Here is a 10,639-nt window from a genome sequence, read left to right as displayed (position 1 = left end):
TGCAACAGAGCTTCAGAGGCTACGACGGGACCAAGACTGATCTCAACCGTTCTGCTCCGAGCCTGGGAGCAAGGCGGTCTCCCTTCAGCCCAGCAGAGGCGTTGGATCATCGCTGGCGCCTCACAATAACAAGTCAGACATGAATGAGCAAAGGGCCTCTCAGCTGCAGCACCACTCACTGCACACTGTAGCCTCGATCTGTTTCCCAATGTGGATTTTACAAGTCTAAAAGTTTATAGCAATGCAAGAATCCCTGTTAGGCTGGTGGTGCACTCATTACACAGCCAAAAAAACCGACTATTATATATCTGGAATGAAACTGAGAGACGCGTAGAAATAATGTTGCTATTTGTAAACACTCGGGGGAGGGAAAAATGCAAATTATGACCTGGGGTTGCCACTACAGAAAACGTTTATTGTGTCTTTTTCTACATTTGCCATTTTGGGTCATCTTAGACTCAGCTTGTCAGGCTCAGCTCTACATTGTTATGCTATTCTTGAAATGAGGATTAGTTTGAATTGTCTGAAAACAAAAAGGAAGCAAATGATAATCCTTTTATTTTTATTTTTAAATGTTGTTATTTAAAGGTCCAGTGTGCACAGTAGGATTTAGTGGTTGCACTGGCAGGAGTGCAATATGATGTTCATAATTACGTTTCAAGTATTGTGTTTGCGTTACCAAATGAACCCCTGCTAGATGCCACTAAATCCCACACATTGACTATTAAATCATTTTTATTTTCACACCATCAATTTAAACCAAATAATTTTCCCGCAGTCCAAACAAACTACTGATGAAAAGGCCATCAACATGAGGTTCACTTGCTTCACCGATCAGATGAGAGGTGACTCACAGAGCCGCCACCCACGCAGGAAGTAAGCCAGGTCAAGGTGCTGGAAGACGGGAGTGGGTTGACCACTCTTTATGATAGGCACTATCATTAGCATTCTTTCAATTAGTGTGATTGCCCATGATAAATAAAACATGTACGATACTTACTCTTGACATGAACTCACATGTTTGGATAAAAGTGTTTTGTTATTTTGACCTGTAATTCTCAGAGAACCGAGTCTTTGTTAAATGTAATGGCTCACTCCGGATGAATTATATCAACCGTGATTTAATCTCGTGTTCCCTCTGGTTAACGACATCATTAGGGCCAGGACTTTTGAGCGGATACAGACAAACAACGAAACAGAAGTTACTACATAGAGTAGTAAGTTGACTCCGTTGATGTCACTCAGTGGGTAAATTGCATTGTGGGTAATGTAGGCGCCAGGTTTTGAAAAGGGAGAAGAATGCGTGGTATAAGGTGGTGATATCTGTATCAATTAAAAAACAAAAAATATTCATAATGAGTCCATCAGTGTGTCAGGAGTGGGATGCTAAACCAGCAGACAGTTTTTAGAACCTGCTGCCTACATTGCCCACAATGCAACTTAGCCATAGAATGACATCACTGGAGGGAATTTATCAGATTACATGCAGCCTCCTCTGGAGCCACAGAAGGCTTTATACTACTTATGCACTACTATGCAATAGTACTCCCTGAGACCTGTAAACAAACTTGATGTATTAAATAAGTGGAGTTATCCTTAAACAAAGTGTTACCTTGTATACTAACATGGTTCTGGAAACAACCCAAATACAATCTCTGCCCTGATGCCATGACTGCAGGAGACTGTTCGGAGCTGGTTTATATAAAATTACAAAAAACAAAATCATGATAAACTTTAAAACAGATTTCCTAGGAAGCCAAAATAACACCTTTAAAAGTTGATACTGCAGAATATTTGTGTCTTTGTTGTTCAAAGACCCGTTTTTTTATTTTTAATCATCATTATTCCTAACATGACGATGCTGTTTAAAGTGAGGAAGAGCAGTGATAAAAAAACGACAGCAGCCCCAAATTATTTCACTTGAGTTTATTTGTAACAAATGAAACTTGTGTCGACAGAGAACAGAAATCCATACAGACCTGTTTTTCGGTTTTCACACGCTCCGAGGAACCAATGTAAGAAAATAAAAAGCACTTGTTGACCCGGAGCAGAAAAACAAAAAACAAAAAAAACAAACAAACAAAACAAAAAAAGAAAAAAAAGAAAAAGAAGTTTACATTTACAGACCAATTGGAGGTAACTGATCCAAGTAACACACCATATTTTTCATTTTTATACAATTTATAAACTCCAGTTTTATCCATCTACATGATACATTGGGGGGGTAAAATAGAAACACTTTTTTTTGTGAGACTTCTCTTTTTGTGGTTACGACAAATCCACAATGTGATGTATTGCACATACTGCTGTGCCATAAACTGTGATTTCAGGTGCATCCTTTTTATTATATCACTCTGTATATCTGATAGACTCTTATCCACTCTTCATCATTTACTTAGGTATTCATTTTATTTATCTATTTATGCATTTCAATTACTCTCTGTGTTTTGTGTTATTTACATATACACAACCATGTGAGCATTACAGGGTCCGTCTTTACTGAGTTCAAGTAAAACTCCTTTGGGGGTGGGCGGGGGTGAGGGCTTATCAGAGAGATAATAGGATACTAGTATTAGTGCATAGTACAAAGAGAGAAAGTGCAAGTCTTCCCATAACAGGTGCGACCAAAGGGGCATCTCAAAAGTGGTACCATGCATACGAAAAATGACAACAGGGTTACTGTAAGATGGTGGAGAACTGTTAACGATCCCTTATATGGTTAATGGAGATACAAAGTAATACAACGAATGATGCCGTAGGTTCTGTGTCGTTTGAGACGTAGCACCTGAACTTTGTCGCTAAGGGAAAATATGTAGAACTGTAGACATCAGAACGGAGAACACAGATGACCCAGTTTGACGGATTCCAGGTGGGATACAGCTGTGTCGGCGTATCCTCAAATTTTTTTATTTTTTTTTCTTGTTTTGTCCAAACTGACAAAGATTGCCACTGCTGTTCAGCTTTATATAGATTTCTACATAGCTGAGTAAGTATGACCTGTCTGAGCCAGCTCACAGTCGGCGCCAAAGTTGCTAGAGTGTGGCCAAAATTTCATGGCAGGCAAACTGAAGTCTGAATGAAAGAGTATATACACACAAAAGCTTGTGCAAGTGTCCCAGGAAGAAAAAGACGGAGAGCTTACGGCATACAAACTTCTTTTTCTCTTTTCTGTCAGACCGTCCTGTGAATAACCTACTTTGAAACCACATTTTTTGAGTCCTTGTGTAAGATTTTTGCTTGTTTTTTTTCCTTCTTCCAATTAAAAGAGATACGATGATGCTGTTGCTGGGCTGAAGAGTGATGGGTACAACCTTACACAGAGCCTTCCATACAAAAATTTCACAGCCAGAAAACAGAACCTACGAGATACTCCCACGCACTGTAACATAACAAAATTATATACACAGACATTCAGTACACACATGTACGAGCATACATACATAAAATACACAAAAAACCCTTTAAAGTAACTTTATCAAAATAGGCGTGTAATATAAGGCACTAGAAATCTAAAATCAAAATACTTATTAGATGCTGTTTTGAAGTATGAGATCGATCATTCGTCGGTTGCCATGACACACACACACACACACACACAGAGGGATGACATCGTCTTACTGAAGTCGTGACGTGATGAAAGATCTTAAAAAGGTCTTCCCTCCGCTTGGACACATTAAAACGGGTGGCGAGTAAAAACCGTATTGAGCGTTTATAACATCCTTGTGTCTGGAAAATGATGCACCATCATCAATATCATCATCATCGTAATGGCATATAACTGCAGTTAGTGACTCGACACAAAAATATATAATACATCTACTTATTGCACACTGAATCAGACAGAGAGAAAAGTCATAGGTGAGCATTCCAGTGAGAAAATTGTTCCTTCCCCCGACCCTCCCCACCTCCTCCTCCTCCTCCTCCTCCTCCTCCCGCCCGATTCCATCCCATCCCATTTTTTCTACATCTCTTCCTTGCTCCCTGCTTGAGAAAATCTTTGTGAAGCTTATTTGGACACATAAATAGTTACTTTATTATTTTTTTGTTATCTTGCTTTCTGTGCGTACTCTCTTCTGTAGTGTTTTATCTGGCGTTCTCTCTCGACCTGCACACAGAACAACTTGGCAAGATCATTCTTCCGGGTAGCAGCAGGCTGAACACTGTGCCTCTACGTGGGGCCCACCCTGGGAATTCAAAAATGGCCGCCCTCTTTCGACACCGCATGAGAGCCCTGTGCGCATGCGAAACGTGTGTGTGTGGGTGGAGAATACAGGAGAGTGACACTCAATGGTGGTGTTTTTCATAGAATTGTGAACATTTTTTTCCACACTAGATTTGATTGTACACTTTTTAAACAGTACCGTATTACTTTTAAAACAAGAAATCGCTACAGCTCATTGGATTACACAGAAAAGAAAAAAAAAGAAAAAGAAAAAAGAAATAAAATACAACTTTGCCTTCGTATGGTCAGTGGGGACAAAGTCGTAAATCTGTAAAAAACAACAAACAGAAACGTGCCACAAGAAATACCCAGTTTTTAAAAAACAAGATAGTCACATATCTATATTCTATTAAAAAACTAAATGAATGTTTTACTTTGTGGTATGCATTTTTAAACCTCTTTCAAATTTTCCCTTATCTTAAACCGTGAAGCATAAGGTTGAACTGGTGTTTTTTTTTTATTACTGTATGGTAGAAACGTCTTCTTTTTCATTCACAGGAAACGAGAGTCTGTTTCCGCAACAAAAAAACAGGAAAAAAAACAAAAAAAACACTTCTCGGTGCCTTTTTCTTTTTTTGGGATGTGTGTGTTCTTTGTCTTTTTAATACTGTGTGCTCTGTGTTTTCAGTCTCCCGTTGGCAATTCTCTGGTGCTCAAAAGTCCCAGTTCTTTCAGTCCAAGAGGCAAATCCACGAGATGGATTTGTAAACTCCTTCTAGACAGTCCTCTAGATAGAAAAAAAATCAAAATGTTTCCTGTGACAGCTAAATACTGTAGCCGGGTCCTGTATTTAGGTTGGTGATGCTACACTGGTGGTGGACGAGGTGAGAGTTCCACACCCAAACAATGTAAAGCAATCTGGGTGCTCACAAAAGCACTGAAACGAATAATAATAATAAAAAAAAATCAATATCTGATCAAGTATTCTGATTGGAACAGCGGCTGAAGTTGCTTCTTCAGACTGACCAATGGGGTTGTGTTTGGGCTGAGGGTGGAAGGAAACACCCTTGTCAAGCAGGTTGCTATGGCTCAGTTAGAGGTGCTGTTTCTGGGTACGGGATAAGCCGATGGTCCCCTCTTCACTCTGCATGTGGCGGCAAAAAAATCTTCAAAAGACACATCGCAGCCTGGTGCATTAATTCAGGCCACATGTGACCTGAGAAAAGTGCACTAGGTGGGATGTGGCATGAGAGACGGGCCACTGGGTTTATGTTGCATAGTGATCAAAGCTTCCCAGGTACTCCAGACTGGCTCGGTAGCAGAACTGGTACTGGTCCTGGAGGGAAGCAGAGGCACGTCAAGTCAGTGACAGGTAATAAAGATAAAGACAGCGTGAACTAGATGGAAGACAGATTAATGGCGGCGGGAGGGCTCACCTCTGTCTGAACCGTGGCGGGTCTCTGGGTGCGCAGCATCTTGACAGTCTGGAAGATGTCTACTACGCCCTCGTACCTCATCCTCTCCAGCACGATGCTGAGGGTGATGAACACGCCAGTCCTTCCTACTCCGGCACTGTTGGTGGACAGGCAGAAACATATTCAGATCTGTATGTATTCACAACTGTGGCACCTGTCGTCATGTGTAGCAGGCGTACATTTTCATACAGAGAAGTTCCTCCCACTGGCTTTGTTTGTAGCAGTGACCTCTTTCCGAATTGTTGACCGCACATGGGGAAGATCAGACACCGAACGTAGTAATAATGGAAGGTCAGTCAACATGTTTGGTGATTTTTAGATACAGGTGACTCATGCCTCACGCTAAAGGCAGTGACCTTCAGGCTAATGGCTAAATATCACTGCTCTGTCGGACTCTTCTTCGACAGACTCAGTCTGCAAACTTAAGGTGGCAACAGGCAACTTTCCCTCCGAGCGATTTCAAGTGGTGTTACAACAACTGGATTGTTTTTGGTTTTCTTCAGAGTCAAAAATAACAACCACACACAAAAAAAAGCAACTTTATTCATCTGTGGCTGTGGCTCAGGAGGTACAGGAGGTCGAACACTAATCTGAAGGTCAGCGGTTTGATCTAAGGATCCCCCCGTTACATGTTGAAGTATCCTTGAGTGAGATACTGAACCCCAAATTGCTCCTGATGAGCAGGGCAGGGCTTTGCCATTGGTGTATGGATATGTGTGTAAATGGTTCAATGTAACAAGTGTTGTAAAGTGTGTTGAGTGGTCAGTAGACTGGAAACTCATTATATAAATGCAAATACCTTTACCAAGTCTTTTTTTGGATACATGCGAACAGGCTGCAAATACAGTTTGGTTTAATGCAAAAACTTAGAACTGTGTACCAGAAGCTGAAACTTAAACATCCAGTAGATTAATATACTATAATCACCTGCTGCTCTTCAGCAACATACAATATCTCTTTTAACTACATATCAATAGACTATGAAACTCCTGTGTAACGTAAATAAAAACAGAATGCAATAATTTGCCACCAAGCTGTGTAAACGTTCTTTTGTAGTGTTCCTGAGCCAGAAGTTTTTGTAATTTGGGGCTGTATAATCATCTGTGCTTTGTCAGTTACATACAGTATCTCTAATCAGTGCGTATGCAAACTTTACAAGTAAACTGTCCACACTTGTTCAAAAGGGACTTTTAAGATCCTTCCACACTGATCATATACAAAGAGGAATGACACATTTACACTATACACCACCACAAGCCTCCAAGTCTCTCAGATCTACTGGAACAATCTTCAAAAAAATATTCCCTCATTTGGGGTTTTAGTCATCGTGGTGAGGACAAACATTTCCCATGGGTGTTCAGGATCTGTTTCTCCACTCATTTATTTAGGTGTTTTCTGAAACTTGTCATGATGAACACAGTGATCACGCAGTACAGAAATATAGAGGCGTTAGTGGAAAGAATAAGTCTTACCTGCAGTGCACAGTAATTGGCCCATCCTGGCCAAACTGTTCTTTAGTTTTGTGCACCTGGCCAATGAAATCAATGAATCCTTCCCCTGACTTTGGCACTCCTTGCTCCGGCCAATCGGTGAACTGGAACTGACGAACTGTCCGCGATTGGCCGTCCTGGAGAAAAATAATGTGTTTTTTAAATGTTTTATTTTATCTTTAATTACAGTAAGAAGGTTATTACGATAGAGATGCCACACAAACTAGTGACTCACCCTGGCATCTGTGACTTTGAACTCTCGGAGGATGTACTGGGGCATGTTGTACTCGGCCATGGGATCCACCACAAAGTACTGGTACCTGGCTGAGCGCTCTGCAGGCCAGTACTGGTGACACTTCTCCTGCAGGAGGAGAGCACAGAGGCTTCAGCTCAGAGCTTTTTTTTTCAGAGATTCAGTGTGGAATGAGAACAATTTCTGGCTACTTTGTCATGAAAATATCTGCCTGACTTCTGAAATTCATTATTCACTTGGAGACAGTCTTGTGCCAGATGAGATATGATGCTCATGGGATATAACTCACACCGCTATCATTCTCTCGCTCTCACTCTGTCACTGTGGTATTTGCATTTTCAATGCTTCATAGACTGTTTTTAATAGTTGAGAACTACCATTTTCTTTTTTTCACAGATATTCTCCAAAAATAGCTCCATATTTAACTCAGGTTCTTTGACTCGCAAGAAGAGTAACAGCTGTTTCCTGCTTTCAACAGTTCTCAGTACACAGGCGCCTCTCTCTTAGCGAGGCCCTAATTATGGCTCATTGTGTGATATTGTGTGTTACATTGCACGTTTGGGTAAAAATCACCGTCTATTCAAGAGCAAATCAGTATCTGATATTTTGGTTTTGCACTGAAACCCTCCTATATTTTCTTCAGCGCCTTTCCACCCTCAAAATGATATCTCTAATTTTTGGCACAAAGCAAGTGCTGATCTACAGTGGGGTGACAAAAGGTTGGCAGGGAAAAGTTAAAGGGTGGCAAAAATAAACTCAGTATATATCAAACCAATTACATACATATGTCAATTTTTGCTTGTGAGAGCACCCAAATGAAGATAATCTAACTTAAAAACATTACTTTATAACGACTCAGGAGTAAAGCTTGAAATAGAAAACCACTAACGGAAGATTTAATAACCTATTAATTGTTGAATGTTCAAATCTTCCTTTTTTTTCATTAAACATGAACCTAATTTAACATATGTCTATCACTTTGCTTAAAATAATTTAAAAAAAGTCATATTATATATGTTTACATGTTATTTTTGAAATTAGTCAAAGATGACATACAAATAATGGCCAAATACACAGACAATATGCACTTTAATTACTGTGATGAACTATAATATGATAACAAATGATCAATGATTAATGTGTTAAATTTGACAGCCTACTTTATTTTTGATCCTCTTTATTTTTTACAAGTGTCTCCTCCAAGAGTCAGACTGACTTAACTTTCTGCATGCCCCTAAATGTTTCCCAACATATTACTAAATTCTATATTAAAAGTTATCAGCTATCAGCTTTCTATACATTTGCCAGCTATCATCGCTAGATCACCAACCACCAGATCTAAAAGCCCTTATAATATCAGAATTAGATATTTGTGTCCCCGAAGAGCTGATCCACACAAATGATTTTATTATCATTATTCAAAATGAGTGTGTGTGTGTGTGTCTTTGTATCCGTACCCGCCCCATTTCTCTCAGTTTGGTTAGCATGACAACTATGGTGGAGTTGTGTTCCCACAGCATCCTCCAGTAGTCCTCTGTGGTCTCAGCCAGTGGGCCCTGTGTTGCTATGTAGGCCTTCTGCTGCCTACAAACAGAGACATATTGATTAAATAATGCATCCCTGCACCCACTTTGTTAATTTTACTTCAAATGAGTTGAAATTCACTGTTTAGAATCCACATACATTAAACCATAACGTAAATGCCAGCAAAGGACAGAGAAAATAAAAGTTCAGATCATATTTTTTCCGACCTGTATCCATCTATGAAGCTGGCGTTGATATAGTCGGAACCCTCCACCCCTCTGATTGGCTGCAGACACACACGTGTGGTCTCGTAGGGCATGATGTTCACCAGCCGGTTCTTGAACTTGTTGCATGGCAGGTTGGCACTCACGAACCGCGATGTGTGGGCCTTGGCACTGGCAAGACGCTGGAACAGAAAAAGAATTCCATATTTCACAACAAAGCCTTTACAGATCCTCAAATATGGGCCAAAGAAGCAGACCAAACTGAAGAAAATAGAGGGGGGTGAAGGAAGATGGAGAGTAATGGAAACAGGGAAGGAAGAAAAATAAAAAGTACGTTCAAACAAATTCACAGACCTCATTCAAATGTATTTAGCACAAGCTTTGGTTTTCCTCTGGCATGCCGGACAACTGAAATTAGAAAATCGGCTTGACTCGTCAGGCCTGAGGATATTTAGTCAGACATCTTCAATTGAATAAACAAAGGACGGGTGGTGATATAGAGAGACGAGGGCAGCGGTCGGGAATGGGAGAGAGGGAATATAATAAGATGAACGAGAGGAGGAAGGAGAAAGAAAAGAGTGGGGGGGGGGCAGGAAACCACAAGGCCCCACACTGTCTCAAATGCACACATGTGAACCACAGTTGATCCTGTATGAAAAAAAAACCCCAACAACCCTGGAACACACACATTCATATGGATACGTGCAGACGTGCAGACATGCAGACGTGAGCACATGGCGCACACTCTCTCTCACACACTCGACCATTGGATGACTTTTCTTAAAATGAAAGACAGAACAACAGAGAACAGGCGGAGTGAGACCGCAGACTCGGGGAGGGGAAACAATGGGGTCTCGTGAACTGAGCCTGGACCGATAGAGGCTACCGGAGCGCTGTGGGAGAAACAGCGAGTAACTTATTTCCTTGCAGACAGTCCCGGCTGGAAAGTCCCACACTAACCACCAAGTTCACCAGTTCATTTGGGTACTCAGTTTCCAGCGCCAACAATAGTAATTCTCTGTGCCATTTGGTTTGGATTTGACTCGGTCTTATCAACAAAGTCTGGCATGCACAAAACTTCTTCTTGCTTTGATACATGCCATTATTTGCGCCATCTGTTAAGCTTGGATCAAACCATGCCCTGTTGGCAACCTCTTCAAACTCAACCAGTGAAAGAAAACAAAAACAGTATGTCTTCATAGGGGTGTTGGATTACCAAAAGCTACCAGAACAGCTTTGTTCCTCTCTTTTCTAACACACACTCTTCAACTCTCTGCGATTTTTTTTTTTTTTGATGCGAGGGATGCGTCAACGCTCCTCCGTGAGAAATTCCATCCTTTTGTTGATGAAGGTGGAAAGTGCCGTTTCTGTCCCATAAGTGTTCGAGCGAAGATGAAAGCTGGTGACTGGGACAACCCTTTGCATATGTTTTACATCAATATAAGGCTAAGCAAACAATTCGGCGAGCGCCCGCTTCATTGTCATTCAGCGGAGGCCGTTGCCATTAGGAC

At 40.9% G+C, this 10,639-nt stretch overlaps 1 protein-coding gene across 32 annotated transcripts in view; it reads right to left on the bottom strand.

The window, feature by feature from the left end:
- Positions 1-1,911: 1,911 nt before the first annotated feature.
- The window catches only part of ptprdb (protein tyrosine phosphatase receptor type Db), a 172,451-nt gene continuing 163,723 nt past the window's right edge, over positions 1,912-10,639 (bottom strand). For all 32 annotated transcript variants that reach the window (XM_030437562.1, XM_030438259.1, XM_030438500.1 and 29 more), the window contains 6 exons: positions 9,132-9,310; positions 8,838-8,964; positions 7,363-7,488; positions 7,110-7,264; positions 5,599-5,734; positions 1,912-5,498 (listed from right to left, as the gene is read on the bottom strand). In XM_030437562.1, the coding sequence (XP_030293422.1) occupies positions 5,430-5,498; positions 5,599-5,734; positions 7,110-7,264; positions 7,363-7,488; positions 8,838-8,964; positions 9,132-9,310 (792 nt within the window). In that variant the 3' untranslated portion in view covers positions 1,912-5,429. The remainder of the gene's footprint in view (positions 5,499-5,598; positions 5,735-7,109; positions 7,265-7,362; positions 7,489-8,837; positions 8,965-9,131; positions 9,311-10,639) is intronic.

The sequence above is a fragment of the Sparus aurata genome, chromosome 1, assembly GCF_900880675.1.
Source record: "Sparus aurata chromosome 1, fSpaAur1.1, whole genome shotgun sequence".
NCBI lineage: Eukaryota > Metazoa > Chordata > Actinopteri > Spariformes > Sparidae > Sparus > Sparus aurata.
This window is presented reverse-complemented; position numbering and strand designations above follow the sequence as displayed.